The 23,498-nt window shown below is 35.7% G+C and overlaps 1 protein-coding gene and 1 long non-coding RNA gene across 15 annotated transcripts in view; one reads left to right on the top strand and one right to left on the bottom strand.

Annotated features, from left to right (window-relative positions):
- The window catches only part of LOC139977162 (uncharacterized), a 293,518-nt gene that overhangs the window by 166,477 nt on the left and 103,543 nt on the right, over positions 1–23,498 (top strand). For 13 of the 14 annotated variants that reach the window (XM_071986347.1, XM_071986346.1, XM_071986344.1 and 10 more), the window contains exons 18-26: positions 11,795–12,065; positions 12,428–12,727; positions 14,017–15,800; positions 16,496–16,698; positions 17,644–17,720; positions 18,442–18,503; positions 20,132–20,192; positions 21,786–22,109; positions 22,331–22,554. In XM_071986347.1, coding sequence (XP_071842448.1) covers positions 11,795–12,065; positions 12,428–12,727; positions 14,017–15,800; positions 16,496–16,698; positions 17,644–17,720; positions 18,442–18,503; positions 20,132–20,192; positions 21,786–22,109; positions 22,331–22,554 — 3,306 coding nt within the window. The remainder of the gene's footprint in view (positions 1–11,794; positions 12,066–12,427; positions 12,728–14,016; positions 15,801–16,495; positions 16,699–17,643; positions 17,721–18,441; positions 18,504–20,131; positions 20,193–21,785; positions 22,110–22,330; positions 22,555–23,498) is intronic. The other variant, XM_071986345.1, reaches the window with a different exon arrangement.
- LOC139977218 (uncharacterized) overlaps positions 1–23,498 on the bottom strand; it is a 262,539-nt gene that overhangs the window by 183,189 nt on the left and 55,852 nt on the right. The window lies entirely within an intron of this gene.

The following is a 23,498-nucleotide window of genomic DNA, read 5'->3' as shown; positions in this document are numbered from 1 at the left end:
ACACATACATTAGACCTCCAATAGAAACATATTTGGGTTCGGTGCATACGAACATCTCCTAAGAGCACACTTATTGCTATTTTAAGGCAATATGAATGAATTTAGAGCAAAAATGAGAAGAAAAATGGTGTAGGATTGAAGTAACAAAACCTCCCATTGCAACACATACATACAGCACAAGGCGAATAATTTTCAAAATCCTCTGAAATTTCTTGCATTATAAAAACTGTGTAGATCTCCAATAGAAACATATATAGGTTCGTTGCATACGAACATCTCCTAAGAGCACACTTATTGCTATTTTGTGGCAATATGAATGAATTTAGAGCAAAAGTGAGAAGAAAAATTGTGTAGGATTGAAGTAACAAAACCTCTCATTGCAACACATACATACAGTACAGGGCGAATAATTTTCAAAATCCTCTGAAATTTCTTGCATTATAAAAACTGTGTAGACCTCCAATAGAAACATATATAGGTTCGTTGCATACGAACATCTCCTAAGAGCACACTTATTGCTATTTTGTGGCAATATGAATAAATTTAGAGAAAAAATGAGAAGAAAATTTTAATAGGATTGAAGTAGCAAAACTTCTCATAGCAACACATACATACAGTACAGGGCGAATAATTTTCAAAATCCTCTGAAATTTCTTGCATTATAAAAACTGGGTGGACCTCCAATAGAAACATATTTGGGTTCGGTATATAGGTTCGTTGCATACGAACATCACAGAAGAAGATTTTAAAAGGATTGAAGTAGCAAAACCTCTCATAGCAACACATACATACAGTACAGGGCTAATAATTTTCAAAATCCTCTGAAATTTCTTGCATTATAAAAAACTGCGTAGACCTCCAATAGAAACATATTTGGGTTTGTTGCATACGAATATCTCCTAAGAGCACACTTATTGCTATTTTGCGGCAATATCAATCAATTTAGAGCAAAAATGAGAAGAAAGTTTTTATAGGATTGAAAGCTGAAGCAAAACCTCTCATAGCAACACATACATACAGTACAGTGTGAATAATTCCAGACTCCTCTCAAATTTCTTGAATTACAAAAACTGTAGACCAGTTCTAGACCTCCAATAGAAACATATTTGGGCTTGGTGCATACAAACATCTCCTAAGAGCACACTTATTGCTATTTTGTGGCAATATGAATTTATATAGTGAAAAAATGAGAAGAAATTTTAATAGGATTGAAGTAGCAAAACCTCTCATAGCAACACATGCATTCAGTACAGGGCAAATAAATGGCAAAATCCTCTGAAATTTTCTTTCATAATAAAAACTGTTGAGACCCTTAATACAGTATTGTAACTAGGATTTAAAAAGTCTTTAAAACTTGCTCAGAAAAACTTATGTCCCTGCAGTCCATGAAAACATGCCCTTTAAAATACCCGTACATGAACACACAATACTTAGCTATAATGACTCCTGACAAGACATTGGCCTGTACCCAACTGAAGCCCATAGTTATAGGTCAAGAAAGAAAAATTAAATTTATGATGAATTTTGTAGCTAATTAAGAGCAACAAATGACTGTCAAGTTTGGGAGCGGGAAATTTTGCAGTAAACTCTAACAGGGAAATCCCTCATCTAGTAATAATAACAACAACAAGTAGCACTCTAACCACTTCGGCCCATTTGCAACTTTTGACTTAGACAACAGGTTGCCATGGCAACAAACACCTTTGTTTAGGCTGCATGCACCTAAGCGACCTCTTGTACTAAAAGTAGGCTACAAAGCAGAGACTATATCACATAGAATATCAGCTTTATCAAGTCTGATGGAGTCTGTACCAATTAAGAGTGACTATTAGGGCTGCTAATACTTGCTAACATTTTAACAAAACCTTAATAGAGCCCCAGTCCTATCTACTAAAATATATTACTACAACTCTTTCAACCCAGAAGTTGATGGAAAGTTCAGCAAATCCTGTCACCATGGCAACTAGTAAAAGTGCAGCATTGCATCATGGGATCTAAACATAGCTCGAATAGGCGACACTTAGTACTAACTGAACAATAAATATGAGTGCATTATAGTGACGGGTAATGCTCGACATAATCACAGCAATACATAATAAAACTAATAAATATCCCAATGTTGGACCAATAACCTGAAGCACTTTCAATTCTCTCACATTAATTCAATGTAGGTTAGGACATAACCATACACACATTATTGCTGAGGGCATATAAGTGATCAACCCTGTAAACAGCTATTAAACAATGTTCAGTTAAAATGATACAGAATTTACACACATTACCATAGAAATTACCATACCTGTAGACTCACTATAGCTGTTACAGGTATTAATTCCTAAATAATAAATACATTCTTTGTGCATTCTGCCATCATAGGAGATCAATATACTAATTAATTCCAAATTACACTTAATAAGGGCTGGTATTCTGTGTGCACATTGCTATCACAGAACTAACCTGCATAGTGCATACATTCACAGGTAATATACAGAAGGTATGCACAATGAAACTGACTAGGCTCCTGAGGGGTTTGGGGCAAAGTTAAAAGATGAACTCTTTACCTGTATTGAAATTAATGTAACTAATTTCTAACAGTCTTATAGCTTGTCTCTACTGCAGTTCATGACAGCTTGGAGTGTCTTGATGAATGGTAGAGTTGCTTGCAAACCTAAGTGTTTTTTAGAAATTTAAAACAAAGAAGCTTTGAGAGAAATTATTTTTCCCACCCTACTAGACAAGATTTTACTTAAACCTTGGTCACACATTTTTCAGGAAGTAGGCAAACTGTCTTCCCAAACCTTTAACTTATTCCTCCAGAGATTACACAGAACATGAAATAACTCTTATGACTTAATGACAAGAATGAAACAAAGCCTGACCTATGAGTACTGGATTTGGAACTACACCTGTCTCCCACCAAATTCTTAACATAACATCAGAGAAACCTTTGACACTTAAAGGAATTCTTTAGGGCAGTCTATTGGGTCTCTGAAAAAAATAATCCATAATATTATCATCGCCACAGTCCTAGTTTTGGGATGTTTTCATCCTATGATTCAGGAGAAGTAAATTTTTGAACCTCGCGCATAACTTAATCTAATATGATTGAACATTGGAGAGAGACGGTGACGTCATTGTGTCACTTCGTTCAGGGGTTTGCAGGGATGCTATCATTAGCAAGCTACACTTGAAGCCAGGAAAATTAAAGTTGCTGAAAGTAAAAAAGGGTTTAGATGGAAATTTCCCTTTGAAGTTGCAAGTTAGCAACCTTTTGGAGAGCTAAAACTTTCCAGAGATCCCTAACTAGTTTTTTTTCATAAAATGTTCAATGTTGTTCAGATATTTGTTATTTGTGAGATTTTTGGTTCCTTGCTTTAGCAAAAGGAACCTATGTAGTCAGGTTTGTGCGTGTGTGTCTGTGTGTGCGTCTGTGACACTTGCTTGGGTACACTGGTCAAGGTCAGTTAGAGGCCAAAAACCCAAAATATTCAAACTGCAATAACTCCCAGTGCCAATGTGCGACAAGGTTGATATTTTGGGACAAGTTGTGAACTGGTTAGGAGAACATTTTCAAATGTAACATTCATGTGATCCGAGGTCACCAAAGGTCAATTAATGTTAAAAAACAAGTATTTTTGCTCTAACTTGAGAACGAATTGTCCGTTAGGGTTGGGAGTTGCTTCAGTGTAATCCAATTGTCGACCCGCATCTGGGTGACCCTTGACCTCAATTTGACCTCTGGTGACCTTTCAGTGTTTTGGGGATTTTTACAGTTTTGATGCTATTTTCAGATGTCAAAGGTACCTTCTGATCATAAATGTCAATAGGTTGACCCTGTGTGACTTTTGTGTGTGAAGTTACAATGGGGTCAAAGTTCTCTGTCGGAGTTAGGATGGCTGTATAGACTTGTCGTGTTGACTTTTGGAATCAGGAGATCAAACTACATCTGAAACCAAGGTCAAAAGGTCAAAGGTCACATTAGAAAAAATGTGCTTATTTTGGGAGATAACGGGTGAAAAAGAAAATTTTTGGTTTTGATGCTAGATTTGGATATCAAAGGTACCTTCCGATCGAAAATGTCAATGGGTTAACACCCGGGTGAGCTTTGCACATGTGTGAAGTTAAACAAGGTCAAAGTTAATTTTCAGACATTTAATGCAGTAACCCTCAGTGCCAATGTGTGACACGGTTGATATTTTGGGACAAGTTGCAAATGGTATTGGGGAATATTTTCAAACTTAACGGTCATGTGATCCAAGGTCACCAAAGGTCAATTAATGTTAAAAAACTAGTATTTTGGGGGGAGAAAATGGGCAAAGAAAAAATGTTTGAAATTTTACAGTTTTAATGCAATAATCACGTCTTACCAATCAAAAATGTCAATGGGTTGACCCCAGGTGACCTTTGTGTGAAGTTATACACGGTCAAAGTTTATGTTTAGACATTTAATGCAATTAACTCCCAGTGCCAAGGTCTGACACGATTGATATTTTGGGACAAGTTGTGAATGGGGTGGTGGAACATTTTCAAACTGAACGGTCATGTGATCTGAGGTCACCAATGTTATCATATCTCTTGACCCGCTTGTAGGTGACCTTATATTTCTTACATTTTCGACGCCATATTCAGATCTCAAAAGTGCCTTCCGATCAAAACTCCGATCACAATTTGTGATCACAAAAGTGTTGGCTATAGTGTTGGTTACTTTATGGGTACATGTAGGACCACAATTACTTGGACTATTTAAGTGCAATCTTGCTATGATAATATTATGTGTATTGTCATATACCCCTACGCAAGGAACCCCAGTGCCCTTGGGCTCTTGTTTGAATCACTTTTAACTTTCCAGCAGAGGAGAGAGGCCTCTGTGACATCATTACAGTGTATTCATAGCCGTACGCAAATTCTGCACACATTCATGTGTAGTGAATCAAGGCCTTGAGCTTAAGAGTGAGATCTGATCGAGTGTGACCAATGTGATGCACTGACGTCACGTCTTGATGTAGGTCGGTCCTAATAGATTCAAATTTTCTGGCAGGAAGAGCCAATGTTTCATGCACTCTATCACAAAAACTACAATTCATCATATGACAAGGCTTAATAGTGAAATACAAAGACAAAAGATGATATGACAGGAAGGACTGGATCCCATTTTCACTAGAAAATTCCTCTAACAAACAAGGCATCACAGAGCTTGTGGTAAAGCCTGCCAGAGACCACAAAGGGAACAGTGTGCTCCTCTTTAAAGCAAACAATGTAGCTAATAATCACAGAGTCACTGAGATTATGTGAACATGAAACTATGTAGAGAACAATAAGGAAAAAATGGGAAAAAAAGAGTGAAAGGGAAGAGGTATGCTGTACAGGGGACAAAACTATAGACACTAACATTGTGAAATGTTATTGGTTCTACAATATTCAATTTGACATACTGTACTCTCATTAGCTACACAATGGGTAGCACTGAATATGGATAAACAGTATCTTTGTTGAAAAGTTCAACTTTTTGACAAGATAAGTGGAATTAAAGGTCTGCTTTATTGTCTGGCTAAAATATGTTAAAACAAAGTCAGTATGATCAGCACCATCACTTACATTTACCATTTGAGTTCGATCAGCTGCTGCAATGTTCTACTCACATTTAACTGTACAGTTTACATGTACAGTAATGTGACCAAGGCTGCAGCATATTCCTGAGTAGCCCTAGGGTATACATGATATCTCAAAATATTAAACATGAATGGATGGATTGTCTACTACTAGTATGTGGATAACCAATATTGAGTGGATGATTTCTAATATTTGTAGTGGAGGGTCATTTGAGGTCAGCAGAAGTCACAATGTCAAGCCAGTTAAATATAGTAGGCCAACAAGGAAAATATGAATGGATGTCAAACTTAGCAGGTGAATGTCATGTAGAAATGAATCACATTGTTTTTATTTCCTTGCTTTAGCAAAAGGAACCTATGTAGTAGACTTGGCGTGTGTGTGTGAGTGTGTGTCTGTAACACTTGCTTGGGTACACTGTAACTCAACAAGGACAAGTTGAACATAACTTAAACTTGGTATTTATATCCGCCATATGTAGTGAGAAGGTGGGCCTATTGTTTTCGGTGCCTGTAAAAGTTAGTTAGGGGCAAAAAACAAAATAATGAACAAAGCAATAACTCCCATTGACAGGGTCCGACATGTTTGCTATTTTGGAACTAGTTGTAAATGGGGTAGGGGATCGTTTTCAAACATAACAGTCGTGTGATCCAAGGTCAACAAAGGTCAACTAGGGGTCAAAAACTAGTATTTTTGCGATAACTTGAGAACAAAATGTCCATCAAGGTTGGGAGTTACGCTATTGTAATCCATTAGTCATCTTTGTGACCTTTGACCTTATGTTGACCTCTGGTGACCTGTATTAGTTTCTTTGGTTATTTCAAGTTTTGTGGCCATATTCTAAAATGGTCTTCCGATCAAAATTGTCCATGGATTGACTCCTGTGCGACCTTCGGGTGCAAAGTTATCAGAGGTTAAGGTTTTTTTTAATAAAATATGCTCATTGTCAATATAGAGCTCTGTGTGCTCTATAGACAAAAGTAACTCCCGCTTTGATCGGACACCCGGTTCTTAAGTTATGAGGTGCCAATGGTTGGATTTGATACCTTCTTAGCAATAACATTGTGTGTGTACATTGGAGTGCACATCATTGAGGGGAACATTTTTAATAAAAACAGTCATGTCATCCAAGGTCATTCAAGGTCGCTTATGGGCAAAAAATCTACCCACTTCTGCTCAATTTTGCAACAACTTCCAATTACGAAGGCTAAAATGGCTGATACTGTATATTGGGGCCAGTTGTAAATGAAGTAGGTGCACATTTGCCCAAATAACTGTTATGTAATCCAAGGTCACCAAAGGTCAATTATGGGTTAAATATGGTTTTTTTTGGCAATAACTTGTGAAACTCCCACTGACAGAGTCTGACATTGTTGATATTTTGGGACTAGTTGTGAATGGGGTCAAGCAATCATTCCAAACATAACATATGTCATCCAAGGTCACCTATGGGCAAAAAACTGCCCAGTTATGCTAATTATTGCAATAACTTCCAGTGAAGAAGTCTGACATGGCTGATATATTGGGACAAGTTGTGAATGGAGTCGATGCACATTTTTCTAAATACCCGTTATCATGTAATCTAAGGTCACCAAAGGTCAATTATGGCTCAAAATGTTTTTTTTGGGGGGACAATAACTTGTGAAACTCCCACTGATGGGGTCTGACATGGTTGACTTTTTGGGACTAGTTGTGAATAGGTTAAGTGATCGTTTCCAAACATAACAGTCATGTGATCCAAGGTAAACAAAGGTCAATTATAGGTCAAAAACTCAATCTCCAAACTGATCAAAATTGTCCATGGTTGACCCCTGTGCGAACTTCATGCGCAAAGTTATCAGAGGTCAAGGTTTTGTGTGGTTTTGAGAGGTGGACCTCTGTTGACCTCACATGACCTTGGAATAGCGCCTCCAGTGACCTGTATTAGTTTTTAGTTGAATATTTGAATTTTTGTGGCCATATTTTAAATGTCCATGGGGTGACTCCGGTGCAACCAAAGTTATTAAGTACAGTTAGGATGATTCTGAAAGCTATTTTAAACAAATGTAACAAAAGTCAACAGATTCTCAAAAGGACCAATCATTGATTTGTGATATTTATGGCAATAATATTATGTGTGTTCATTCAACCCTGAAATAACAATTTTAGGATAGTGCTTCTAAAGTCCTTATAAGCAAGGAACCATAGTGCCCTTGGGCTCTTGTTTAGTAATAAGATAAATCCTGCTTTCATGAAGGTCACAGGTCAGAAATGGGAAATTCTTGTAAAAATGATACAGTATGAAAGAGAAACATGGATGGGTCTCACTGTAGTCTAGCACATGAATATCCCTCAATTGATTAGGTACACTCTTTATCTTTTGATCGTGGTCATAGCTCATTTGAGGTCAGCAGGGACAAAATATGTGAAAGTCTTGTCATTTTAAGCAATGTCTCGGATTCCCAACCAGTTATTTCATCAAACCCTTAATGTAGTTTGCCATTTTGGTGTCTTATTCAGTTCCTATGCTGAAAGCATCAGGAACCTATATTAAATTTCAAGTTTGCTTGTACAGTACTGTAGGTGTATTTGTGTGGGTGTATTACTGTGTTTGTATGTGATGCCTAGAAACACAAAAAATTTCAAGACTCCAACCAGTGGGATTGGTCGTATAACAAGCAGCAATGTTTCTTAAACTTTACACATGCAGTTTGCAATGCCATCTAGCCAGAGTTTGACGTGGGGGAGGGAGTCTGATGTCCCCCTGAAAGAGGGGTCTCAGACACAGTATTGTCCACCCATTGGATAATTTATTTAGGTAAGGGGTTAGATACAAAATGTGTATATCATTTCCAACATTCTAACTGCATTGTGCAGTTTAAGATTTCACGCTTTTGAACAGACTGTGGCTATCGCCCTTGCACATACACCAAACAACTTGGAGGACATTCTAGATCAGTTTTGTTAGAAAATGACAGACAATGGCTACAGTACAGTCCCCTGTATACACATTAAAGCATGTTTACTGTAGATGACATCCAACAGGACCAGAACCTTCATAAATTTGTAAAACATCACAAAAGAATAGACTATGTGCACTTAACAATAAAGCCCTATACAACTCAATACCTCTATGTATTTAGATATATTTTGTAATGCTTGACAGCATCATGGTGTTTTGCTTCTTCTGCAATATTGCTTGAGCAATGCTTTTGAAATATTTTCTCTTGGTTTTACATGGAATTGTTTACAATTTAGGTAATACTTTTTTTAACCTTTAAGCATTTCAGCCACAAATTATTAGGCAATTATGGCTTAATTTGATGCATTAATCATATGTGGTTACATCTCATCTGATAGAAGGTTACATCTAGGTGTCAACCACAGTTTTGCTGTAACCACCTGAACTATATGGCGGGCCATCAGTCTCAAATCATGGGAGATCGACTTATACCGATTTAAATCGACATAAACCAGTTTCCTTCGACATATACCAGTTTCATTCTACATATCATCGATTTAAATCGACATATACCAGTTTACTTTGACATATCATCGATTTAAATCGACATATACCAGTTTCATTCTACATATCATCAATTTATTTTACTTATCATCGATTTAAATCGATGATAAGTAAAATAAATCGATGATATGTCGAAGTAAACTGGTATATGTCGATTTAAATCGATGATATGTAGAATGAAACTGGTATATGTCGATTTAAATCGACATACCATCGATTTATTCTACATATCATGGATTTATTTTACTTATCATCGATTTAAATGGATGATAAGTAAAATAAATCGATGATATGTCGAAGTAAACTGGTATATGTCGATTTAAATCGATGATATGTCGAAGTAAACTGGTATATGTCGATTTAAATCGATGATATGTCGAAGTAAACTGGTATATGTCGATATAAATCAATGATATGTAAAATGAAACTGGTATATGTCAGTTTAAATCGACATATACCAGTTTCAATCTACATATCATCGATTTATTTTACTTATCATCAATTTAAATCGATGATATGTAAAATAAATCGATGATATGTCCATTGAAATCGACATCTACCAGTTTAAATCGATGATATGTCGAATTAAATCGGTAGAAGTCAATTTCCGTGAACTTATACCAGTTTCTAGCGTCTCAAATTGACATATACCTATTTAAATCGACATATCATCCATTTAGCTCATTAACATATTCCAAATCCCGATTTCGGTGATGATTGACATGTGGAGATACATCACGTGTAGTCACCTGACAAGGCGGGCGAATAGTTTAATAGTTCCAAAATTGCGAAGCTAGCAAGGGTGTTCATCATGGTTATATCAATGGTAATTATGAACAATTACTTGCAAAAGATTTCGGTGTAACAATAAGGCTGAAAAAACTGATATGTCAGTGACGTGCAATTATCTCAATGCAAACTGGGCTTGTCTTTTCAAACACGTGGCGCTATAGTATAGGAATACACATGCAACTCAATAGGCCCACAGTACGTACACAGATGCAATTACCTACCCCAGTTACACCATAAACAAAGATGATATTGTTCTGCAGTGAGGCCTACTGTAAGGTTACGTTTTAATGTAGCTAAATATATACCCATGGGGTTTAACAGTTACAGTATTCAAGCTCAAATCATGCATTCCACTGTGCTCGTGTTATTTTCAATTATTCGCCCGCCTTGTCAGGTGACTACACGTGATGTATCTTCACATGTCAATCATCACCGAAATCGGGATTTGGAATATGTTAATGAGCTAAATGGATGATATGTCGATTTAAATAGGTGTATGTCAATTTGAGACGCTAGAAACTGGTATAAGTCCACGGAAATTGACTTCTACCGATTTAATTCGACATATCATCGATATATTTTACATATCATCGATTTAAATCGATGATAAGTAAAATAAATCGATGATATGTAGAATAAATCGATGATATGTCGATTTAAATTGACATATACCAGTTTCATTCTACATATCATCGATTTAAATCGACATATACCAGTTTACTTCGACATACAGTACCATCGATTTATTTTACTTATCATCGATTTAAATCGATGATAAGTAAAATAAATCGATGATATGTTGAATGAAACTGGTATATGTCGATTTAAATCGATGATATGTAGAATGAAACTGGTATAAGTCGAGGGAAACTGGTATATGTCGAAGGAAACTGGTATATGTCGATTTAAATCGGTATAAGTCGATCTCCCATGATTTGAGACTGATGGCCCGCCATAGAACTACTGGTTCCAGAAATGCTTGCAAGCATAGGCAGTAAAGCAATAAACAAAGGATGTTAGGCATCTGAAGGTTAGAGAGCTCTGTGCAAACGTGACCAGTAATACCACTAGTAGCCCGGAAGTGTCTTAGTGATTTGACAATCAAGTTACAAAAGTCAAATAAGCTTAGATTGGACGATTGCAAAGATATTGTTTGCTTGAAAGTACTGTATATTATACAATTGTGAAATCATATCAAGTTTGAAAGGTCTTTTTCAGTGAGCAGATAGCTAGTGCTCTTTTAACGATATTTTGTTTGTTGGAATTGGCTTTAAAGAACTGTACACAATGAAGGATACATATTGTTTGTCCTTGAGTCATACTGAAAAGTAGTATAGATCAGTAATTACTTTTGCACATTACATTGTGTACATTGAAATGTCTGTTAACAAATATACCTTAAATAATGTATTAAAATAACTTTCTTATCTGATTCACTGAGCATCAAAGTATGAGCACATCAGTAGTATTGAGTTTCTGCAGCCTTGCTCTAGAGGTCATACAGTAGGTCAGTTCACATAAATACCAATAAGATTTTAGAAAACAAATGCGAACACACACAGTTAACTGTACATGTGGTTTGTAGATTTTCTTTCCTTCCTTACAATATATTCCATGTATATCCCATTAAGCCGATCAGAGGTCAATACCTACAGTAGCTGCTTTGACTTCATTTAGTGTGTGGATCTTCTGTGTGAGTAACCAGAATCTTACTCTTTTATGTGGAGTTCAACAGAAGTTCAAGTCTCAGATGAGCTGTTGGTTACATCTCAAACATCACGTTTCAGAAATCTTCTGACCTAGGCTAGTCTAAAATGACAGTTATTGATGTAATTAGTTGGCAAAGATTTACTAAATCAATGGATTTATTGTTGTTTCTCTCTTCCATAGGCATCCATCTTCACCTTCAGCCATCTCAAAGAAGAAATTTCTTCAAAGCTTACCCAAACTGACTGTGGGAAGTTAGGCCGCTACTTTTCACTACCACCTGATCAAGTGCAGACCATTATTACAAGTCCCTTGTACTCAAAGAATTTTCTGCTTGCCCTTGAAGAAAGAGGATTCATACACCATTCAAATGTGAATCGATTAACTGATGCACTAACTGAGCTGAAGATCAACCATACTCACTTATTAACAGAGACATACATGAAGCTGAGAGGTTGGCCCCTAATCACTAGCTCTCTTGTAATTGTGTATTTTGCTTCACCTTTGGTACTTCCTAAATGCACTTACTTAAAAAGCCATACCCCTGCCCCCAACTTGCCCTATACCCCCCCACCCCTACCCCCCAGAAAGATCCCACTTTAAGTATTGATACATAACACAGGTGGTGATTTACTCTAGATGCTGGCAACCAAAATGTGCACACCAAAACATAATACATATGTACATTTGTACAAGTGAGCAAAAGTCACCCTGTGCCATGATGTGGATTATGCATTTATAAGTGTGCCTGTATGTATCTGTGGATATTTAACAAAACTGGACACTTAATTTAATGTTTCACCTTAAACATTTCAGATCAAGAGACTGAATACGATAGATTCCTCGCCGGCCTCTCTGCTCATTTGACATTTTCCATAACAGTGAAACTGTGTGATAACTTTAAAGTTATTAATGAGAACAAGAACACGGTTATCTCCAGTCAGAATCCAGGACTCTCTTTCCTCCTGACAATTGATAAGATGGGTATCATTAATCCTACTGATGTCAGCAAATTAGAGACACCTTTAGAGGAATATCGTCTTCTCCAGGCAGTAGCTAAGATACACGAATACCAGTCCTTGGTACTTTCTGACGAAACTATGCCACGAGATGAAGGTATTGTAAATTCATGTGTATGTAACAAACTTGTATACCCCACTGTTACAAGTTTCATGCCAGTTTTAAGGAACATTCCTGACTTAAGACTTCATAGCTCGAAAACAGTTAAACACACAAAATGCACTCATTATCTAAAAATATTATGTGTGGAATATAGGATATTTTAGGGATATAATGAAGATATAATATAATATATTATATATTTCTGATATAATATTTTAGATATAATATATAGATATAATATATTTTAGGGATATAATTAATATATCTTATATATTTACATCTTATATCTTATATAATATTTTTATCTTATATAATATATTAATATCTTATATAATACAGTTTATATAATATGTCTTATATAATATATTTATATATATATATATATATATATAGGGATATAATAAATATGTAATAAGCATATGAATATTTTAGGGATATAATGAAGACTGAGATGTGAAAATATGTTTTGAACTGAAGCACATTGATGGAACTCACAGCTTCATAGCATGGTATGCTGTTGAGAAATATAATAATGCAGGTTTTCACTTTAGTATGATGAGTGCATTGTTCTACTGTGTTATCTGTGATGTCATACAGTGACTATACCAACAGCTCTTTCTCCTGTAAAATTAAAGTTATTATATTAATCCTTTGAAAATGATTTAGTCATGTCCCAGGAAGCTGCAGTTTGCAGTGTACTCAAATGACTTCACAATTAAACAATGCTCCTAATCATGGAGGAGTCCTACTTGATCAGTGAAAAATAAATAAGGACAGTATCAATTCTTTCCATTTATGACAGCAATCATTGTGCAATGTTTGTCTCTAAATAAAAGTAAATTAATCTTTAAGTTTTGATTTTTCAATAGTGGTACATGTAGTGTCATTGATAATAAATTGCAGATAGAGAACAGTATCTGATGGTATGAATGAAATAATAACATCTGGGTTTCCAATTGTTTCAAGTCTGGATGTATGACACTATTTGTTATTAAATGAATATTGCTGTTTGTATTTATTGAGTAATTTTTAAACTGACTAGCATGTTTGAGTAATGACTTAGTTTATGTTAGGAGTGAGCTTACTTTACATTTGAAGATTATACTAAGTACTGTAGTTGTTAATAAATGTTAACAAAGATACAGTGTTACGAGATTGCCCAAACTATTTATGTCAAAGCACACTTGTTTTTCAGTATGGTAGATATTCTGTCATAAATTGTGAAACATTTTAATTTATTTCAATAGAAATTGAACTGTGCTTTCTGTTTCCTTGCTTTAAAGACAAAAAGAAGTTATTCCTGGTTTGCTTAAAACAGAAGATGAAGAGTTGGTTTGAAACAATGACTCCTGTCCCCTGGATGAAGTCTTGTCAATGGAAATCAAACGATCTCTTTATAGCCAGCCGCTTAGTCTTAACAAAGTCTGGTTCAAAAAAATCTAGCAGAGAAGTTGACCGAACATGTAAGCTGCACTACCGAGATATCTTTACTGATGAAAGACTAAAAGCAGAGACTCGTATCATTCTGGAAGGACAGCCAGGCTCCGGCAAGACAATGCTCTCCTCTCAGTTGGCCTATGACTGGTGTTGTGGAAAGCTTATGGATATCCCCATGGTCATCTATCTGCCTTTGAAAATTGTTGATAACATGACAATTATTCAAGCTATCAAGATGTTCTACATCTGTAAAGGCATTCCCATTACAGAAGAGGATATTGAGTCTATGCTTAACAGTGGTAAGAAGAAAGTCTACCTCATATTGGATGGGTTAGAAGAATACAATGGTGTAACCAAAGATGGAAGTCCCTCAGAAGTCATGAGAGTAATGACAAAGGAGAAACTGTCCAACTGCATTGTTATGATCACAACTAGGACAGACTATACCAAGCATCTACCTCCGGGTCCAATGTTGAAGATAGGAAGCTTTGGTGAGGATGAGAGGAATGAATACATTGAAAAGGTCTACTCTGATGATCGAAAAAGGCAAGAAGAAGTAAAGGAATTGATTGATAATGTTCCATTTATTCTTGATCTTTGTAATGTTCCACTACTCTTTGTGTTGTTAGTACATAACATTGATAGATTAGGAAAGTTGCACAAGGGTCAGCTTGACAGGGTTACTCCTTTCGTGAAGGCCATTGTAGATATTCTGTGTTCTGTGCAGGATGAGGAAGACACCTCGGGACATCTGTCATACCAGCAGCTGGAATCACTTCGTGAAGAGGATGAGAGCAGATTAGAGAGTGAAGTATCAATAGAACCCCACATTACGTTGGAGGAACTTGCCTTTAACGGCCTCTGTAAAGGAAACCAACAATTGTTTTGGCAGAAAGACTTTGTGGATAGATGTGTCAGTTATAGCAAAACATGGACAGATGCTGGGATACTTGTCGTTGAGGAAGGAACTCCATTTAATTCCCCGAGTAGAGATCTTCAAACTGACTCAGGCAGTGGAAGTCCCCAGACTGATTCCATCAGTGATGAGCCTAATGTTACTACAGAGATAAAGCAAGGGCTATCCATTGAACCTGATCTTTTGGCATCTGTCAATCAATCAGAGAGTAATCCAATATTGGAATCAACAGAGGCAAAATCAGAACCTTTACTGAACATAAAAACTCCAAAATATATCTCGTTACAGGTTAAATTCCTTCATAAGCTAATCCAAGAGTGGTTTGCAGCACAGTATTTAGCTCTCCTCTTCTGGGGTCACAAATCAACTGAACACCATTACAAGTATCAATTGTTCAGAAAACACCTGGCTAACATAGACCCAGCTGATCTCCATTATGTCTTGCGCTTCACTTGTCACATCTGTCCTCCCAGCTTTCATGTCATTGCCAGATTTCTAATGAGAGACTTTAAAACAGGAGATGGTGAGATTCCTGATTACATCATCAACTGCATCTGTCTCTGTTTTGCTGAGTATGATGGTTACAAAGGACATAAGTTCAAGGACATTGTCAAAGAGATCTGTAGAAGAGAATCCGTCAACTTCATCTCTGAAGATAGTCAACTGCTGCTGAGGTCAAAGGTTTCTATGCTCACCTTTGCTTCAAGATCACAGGTAAAGTGTGAATACAACTTTCTTAGCTCAAATACACAGCAAACCTCTGCTTATATCCCGATATCTGTGATACATCATCTGAAGTGTGCATGAATACAACATTCAATTTTCCAGTGTCAAGTAAAGCATCAATCTGTAGGATACAAAATTCAAGGTTTATATTTTCACCAATTTGTGCTAAAACGTAAGTAAATCTAGTATGTTGAGATATTGATGATGTAAGTTTATTTATATATGTTACGTCTTGAAATGTAGCTCTCAATCCAGAGAACAAATTTGATCTTTAGTACAAGATCGACCTAATGTACTCATTCTGGTTATATCAGACTAAAATATGAATATACAGTGGCAGATCATTCTGGGATGTGTGAATCATTTTCAATACAACATCATATGCTGAACCATCTATTTAATTTACAAGATCAGTGTATCGTAAAGTACACATTTCGTCAATGTTATTAAAGAAAGGTTGGCTATTAATCAATCCTTAGTGTTGCTTTAGGATATTGCGATGGATGGGACAACTTATAGCTGATTTTGTGTACTACATGGCACATATTACAATGTTCATATATCTTCACTAGCAAACAAAGTTAGTCTTAATGTCTCTCTTCAGGTTTCTAGGTTTATGTTTTCCATTTGTTGGGTACTGATTTCAGGTTGACATACTACGATATCTGTGGATTATTTTCCAGATTCCAATCAAACGTCTGAAGCTTTCAGATGTTGTGGAAAAAATTACAGAGAAAGCCCTGATCTTGAAGGCTGATGTCTCGCTGGGAGTTTTGAATACCCTGAGGGCTATTGAAGTGAATCGGTGGGACCAGAAGCTGATTGAACAAGATTATAAAGATCTCATTAAATTCATTATCACCAATGAAAAGGTTGAAGTAGCACGGTGAGGATAATTCCAAGTTGGCAAACCAAACTAGAGCTTTCGTTCTATGTGATATTGAAAATAACGATCTATTGCAATGTGTGATTTATAGAGCTAAATCGCTATTCGAAGAACATTCAGCAGAAAAATCTCCAAACATTTGATTTCTTTGAACAATGGGAACCATGTAAAAAGTTTGGCTTTCTCACTGCATCATTGATTTTTCTGACAGTCTGCTGCTACGAGATTACCTAGTCATAATTTACTCTACCCCTTGCTCACCTGTCTTCCCACAAGCTTAGCTCATTCTCATTTTGGTGAACTGGTAACCTTCTTAGTTCTGTACCCTCCCCCCCCCCCCTATGACCAGTAATATTGGTCAAAGTCCATACTTTTCATCTTTCCACCCATAGTGCCCAAGAAGTGTTATTGCGTACAAAGCATAATTTGTCCTTTTGATCTGCTTATTATAAAGTATGAAGTATCATTATATATATATTTTTTGTCTTAAAAAATTTCCAGTTAAAAGGTCTACTCTTAAAAAGTAAGTTCTCAACTGCTCTCACTATCAGGAGAGCTCAGATATCTTGGTTCCCCAGTTCCAAAACTGAATTCCTTGTAACAAGCCTACTCAATAGTTATAATAGTATCTGTGAAATGTACACTAGGTTAATAGGTGCCCCCTACTTAACATGAGATCGAAGGTCATTTGAGGTCACCAATGTGAAAATCTTGTGTAAATAGGTGATTCCAAGAGTTGGTCTCAATTCTCCTTTTACAAAATACAATACTTATCATAATATATAATTGTAGAAAACTAAGCATTTTCCTGAAAATTAAGGGCCTATGCCCTCTACGTAATTCTTTCTATGTTAATTTATCTAACAATTGTATTTATTTCTTTTTCACAATAAAAATCAGCAAAGTGGGAGATATTTATCGTACATTTTCTTTTTTTTTTCTCAGTTTACTATTACCAAGTCCACCGGTGGCTGTGAAAGATGAAAAAGATCTGAATAACTTACAATCCCGAAACATTTCAGGTAACATACATTCTATTTCATGAATAACAAGAGCTTGGTAATTAGATGTAACAGATATTCCTCTGTATGTGATACAATAACTTAGCCTCACATTTTAAGCTGTTTCATTCTAGTCCTGCTTCTGCATAGTGGTAAGAAATGTAGCTCTGTCCAGCATGTTGAAAAAATGTAACTTAAGGCTTTTAGCCCGCAAAATGGTACTAATTGTATCAACAGTTAAGCGAGATAGATTATGATAATAGCTTGGACAAGCTGAAATCAGAAAACTTTATTTCATACAGAACTAGACATATTAACAGTGATAGCAATCATCACAAGGAAGTGTGAAGACTGCAATTCAAGAAGGTGTTACATTTTGTGTGTGTGTATGAGTGTAGAGCAGTAAAGTAGATTGGACATGATCAGCTGAGTTAAATAAATTACTATAGTGAAATGGATTATGCACAGTTAAATAACTGCATTAGTGCTCTATTTGTTCAGGAGGGAGGAAATGTTTTAGATTATGTTAGTGCAAAACGTTGTGGTATTCACTAAGTTGATCGTGATGCAATTTATATGATAAGAATTAGTACCTGTAACTATAATATAACTTGTAACTTTGAAATATTTTTTTATCCTCAAAACAGAGAAATGTGGCAACGTATACAAAAATGTGTTCAATAAAATATTCCATGTGAGAGTGGCTGAGGGTCTTATTGTTATCTACTTATATTCATTTCAGTTGAATGGATCATTGGAGCAAACTTAATTCACACATTAAATGTGACAACTGGAGAATGGACGGTGAGATGCATTATTTTTTTTTGGTTGTTGAAATTATTGTCATTCCTTTCAGATTGTGTTCTGATATTCCTTGACTTAACCAGCAAAACTCCTCTTTGAGTTTAGCTCTATTCTTGATTCTTTCGTCAAGGCAAAAGGAACCTATGACGTGGTGATGGCGTGTATGTATGTCTCGGCCTAAGAAGTGGTGACATGGGAAAATAAATTTATGTCACTAGTAGTCAACCAATAGTGGACAATAGTCATCCGTTGTCCTGACAAGGGGTTGAAATAAAGGGTGTCCTCGGATGTAGCTAATTTATTAGAAAACAAGTGTGTAAACACAATAACTCACCAAGCGTGTGGTCCACAAACTTCAAACTCTGTGTGTTGATAAACGTTACAAAGCTCTTGGCTGCTTTAGTTTATTTGCAATGTCAAATTTTATTTGAGTTTACCTTTGGACAAAATATGGAAACATTGTAAACAAACTTACTGGACATCAATAGCATTGATAAATGTCATACTTGAGTGTTAGGTGCTCCATAAAGCAGCTTTGGTAGAGGTCAAAGGTCAACTTTGGTCAACAAGAGGCAAAATCTGTTGATGTAAACAAGCAGACTCAATTACTCTGGCTGACGAATCACATAGTTGGTATGTGGGTGCCCCTCAGTAAGTTCTTGGTTGCTTGAGTTATTTGGAAATTTCAATTGTGGTCAGTAGATGTCAAATTTCAAATTATTGTCATTTTGATAACTCCAGAAGTCAAAGCATAGCTTTGACCAACTTTACACATGGTATGTGGCTCAACCATATTGAGTGCTCAAATGTCACTCATGGTGACAATATTAGCTCCCAAAGTAAAACTTGGATGAACTTCACACTTGGTATGTGGATCCAGCCTATTAAGTATAAAAACGTCTGTGCACAGAAGTCAGTAAATGTTCTGATACACTGTAAATGTGGCAAGGAATATCTAAGCCTCTTGGCTTTCTGGTTATTCCCTAACAAATTATAAAAAAGTATATATGATTCTGTTGGGTGTGTGTTTGTGAGAGATATGTCTGCTAAAACATATAAACCACCGTGGTATATCAAGCATTGCATGCAGATTTCTGTGGGAAAGCAGTTGGCTGTTTTCATTATTGTGGTGGTCAGAGGTCATCTGAATTCTATATAGTGTTTTTTTTTAGTGTCAGTGAATCATACTTGGTACAGTAGGTAGGTGCCCCCTCTTGAATATTATCCTTGTAGTAGTTTTGGCAGGGATCATATGTCATTTTAATGTCAGCAATTGTCAAAATTTATTCTAAAGCTAAACAGGAAAATATCTCTTATTATATAAAACATCTGACTTTTTAGCCAATATCAGATAGCTGTTTGGTCTGGATTTTGGATCATTGTGTTGTATATTGTAAGTTCTTTTAGTGATAAGTGATTATCAAAGTATTTTGATGTATTGGCAAATAGAGCTTGAAATTTGTGATATCCTAGTTTTGATATAAGTTTATTGAGTTGACCTACATCAGCAACCTCATTAAATAAACAAAAAATATGACAAGGCATCATGATGTAGTTTCTATCAGGTTTTTATGATTTTCCACCATATGTATTTTTGTCCTTTCTTGTCTGATGAAATCTTCATTTAGATGGAATTTAGATTACCGGGAAGGATGTCAGCAAAATCATCATCACTGAAACCAATCTCTGGTGAGTTTCTGGTATTGATAGGAACAATCATTTTAAAACTTAAAATGTTTATTTAACAAGAATTACCAGTATTTGCAATAAGATTCACAGTGGTAGCTAATGATGAACTACTACAATCAGCATGTAGTAACTAGTGTTAACATCAGGTTAAAGAAACAAATACTAAAATAATGGTGTCAGTATGGCTGCATGGTATCAAGGACACAGAGGAACAACCACCCATTAATGTTTAATTAACAAGGATTTCTTTGTTATTGTCAAAGCAATCCGTGTAACTCTAGAATAAATGTTGAAGTACATACAATAGTCTGTAATCACATTTGAAGCAGGCATACATATTTAATTCTTCACTCATTATTTGGATTTCTGTTGATGAGTAATGATACTTCATCCTCAGTATTGTTATTGACGTTCTTTGCACCGATGGTCCTACAAGCCCTTTCCTTTCATTACATTTTACTAACTGCACAATAATATATTTGTGTGGGGAGCAAACTTATAGAGGCTGACCTTGAAGTAAAGTTAGTACAGGATCAATCAACTTTTGAAAACGTTATAACAATACTAGTCTTTTGAGACTGTTTTCTTCTATCCAAAAAGTGTTATTTTCTTTTACCTCAGATAATTGGATCCTATTTGTGTTCTCCTAGGTTTAAGAAACCAAAGCTTTATTTTGACAACAAACTTTAGTACATTGAGAAATTCAAATTATACTGTGCAAAATAATTATAAATCCTTGGTTAGTAGGACTTGAATGTCATCATAGCATAACGATAGGCATACCAGTCTTTGCAGTAAGATTAACAGTGGTAGCTAATGATGAACTACTACAATCAGCATGTAGTAACTAGTGTTAACATCAGGTTAAAGAAAAAATACTGAAATAATGGTGTCAGTATGGCTGCATGGTATTAATGACACAGTGGAACAACCACCCATGGAGCATGGGAAAGGGTAAACCACCAAAAGGGTTGCTCTGATGAAAACAACTATCCACATCATTGTCTTAACTTCCTTACATGCATGATGTAGTTAACTTACTGTTAGTCATTCATTAGAAAGTGGGAGGGTGTGCCTATACTCTCATGTCAACTTTGCCATTGCATAGTTATGTTCCAAAATAATGAGGTTTTGTCACAGTAGTGCTGAGTATTACATTTTCAAGTTTGTTAGCATTATGTAAAGAATTGTTATACTTGTGACAATCTTACTTTGAACAACATCAGCAACAAATATCAATCCTCTGTGAGTAATTTTAATTTGAGTATTTGTAAAGAACTATGTAATAGTTTAGCTTGTAGACTTCTCTGTTTAGTTATTTAAGTGACAACAATATAAACTTGGAAACTGATAAATGCAAAAAAAGATCAAAGTTTTATGCATATGAGTTTGTAATATTTCATGTATATATATAAACATCAATTTTATAAATGGAGGAATAATAGTATTGACAAATAAGCAGATATATGTGTCCTCATGTACTACAAATACTAGCAAAGAAAAAGACCTAAGGAGACCACTCTTCACTGAAAGCAATATTGTAAAATACTCCTGCTGAATGTCCCTGAACTTGTCTGATTATTTATATTGCAGACAACTTACCTTCCAATCCACTGCAAATGGAGCTTTGGATCAACAAGGATGGAGGAGTGCTAGAGATTCCAGATACCAGTGTCAGCTTAGAAATACCTCCTGGTGCTCTGGAGAAGGATCAGTTAATCCAGATGAGAATTATTCCGTACAATTTCCAGGGTGATTCTGATCTATCATTCAGTAGTAATTCATCAGTTGTGGTTGAGCTCCTGCCTAGTAACCTGAAGCTACTGAAACCAGTAAAACTGACGTTGCCTCACTGCTTGGTTCTCAAGAAAGGGTGTGAATGGAAAGCAAAGATATATAGCAGCCATCATGAAGAAGGTATATTTATATGCATGTGTATCGCTTTTAAATTGATTCCACCTATACAAATAGGTTGTATTTAGTAATGATAGCACTCAGTCTCTTGCAATGTTCAGTCATTGCATTTTATAGACTAATTCCTGCATGATACAATCTATCTGTCATATAAATGCAACCTGTTAAAACGTATTATGATTAATACATGTAAAATACATTTCTGTTTTATCTGGATTATTTAGGCACCCAGCCTCTGTGGAAACCACAACCGGACACACCTTATGCACTAACTGAGCGAAATTGTGTGATCAAATTAAAAAATTTCAGCTGGGAGAAATTTGACATCGGCGATGAAATAGTTGAAGGCAAACGTGTCGTTTTATATGCTGCTAAAGATCTGGCATCCTCTGAAAGCATAACACATATTCATGTTGGCTATTACTGGGAACTTCCAGGGGGTGAAAAGGTGAGGATCTTCACTTGTTGATATTGGTTGCCATTTGGATTCCTGGGAGATAAAATGGTGGGGTTGTGTTGATATTTGCTATAATTTACATTAATCAAGAAGTCAAGATGTGATTTTGGTTACGATGCTGAAGGCTCAGTAACCTTTGCAATCGTGCTGGATTGGGTGGGTGTGTTTGTGTATGCAACAGCTAGCTTGTAAGTTACATGATATCTCAATAATCTAATAATATCTCAAAGTTGAATGAATGTAATACTCAGTAGGTAGATGCCGTGTGATGTGGTGTAGATGTTCCCTATTGTTTGTGGTTTGCATATCATGAAAATTAAACAGTGGATATGGCATGAAATTCTTAAAATGTCAATTTCTCCTCCACCGTATGTAACTACATAGTAAGAGCATGTTCTTTGCAACAACATTGTTTACCTCATTTTTATTTATGGTTGGGGGGGTTAATGGAAAATTGTCAAAACAACTGAAAACACGATATCTCAACAACCACGAGTTGAATCATTGTGATCATTGGTAGATGCCCATGGTGTGTAAATATGACCTATTGTTCTTTGTTCACATCTCATTAATATTAACGAGTGGGGAGTATTTACAAAAACTTTGTATTCATACTGGTATGGTGATGTTGGTACATAAAAACCACACTTTCATGAGGTCTCCAACTTTGTCATTAATATTCATCAAATTGCAATGAATGGCTTTCAAACACAAGCCAAAAACTAAATTCCATGGTTTTAAATAATCCATGGTTTTAGTCCGTACGATATTAGGTTTGGTACACTACATGCATACTATCTACCTAGGTTTTTTTTGTGTGTGTGGATATCATGAATATAATCAGTGAACAAAAAATTCTTAAAAAGATATCTCTTAAATAGTATGTCTAATTAGCTTTATACATGTACTTGGATAATATGATGTCAGTATATCAT

This window comes from Apostichopus japonicus, chromosome 12, assembly GCF_037975245.1.
Source record: "Apostichopus japonicus isolate 1M-3 chromosome 12, ASM3797524v1, whole genome shotgun sequence".
NCBI classification, from domain to species: Eukaryota; Metazoa; Echinodermata; class Holothuroidea; order Aspidochirotida; family Stichopodidae; genus Apostichopus; species Apostichopus japonicus.
Note: the sequence above shows the minus strand (reverse complement) of the source record. Positions and strands in the feature narration are given on the sequence as shown.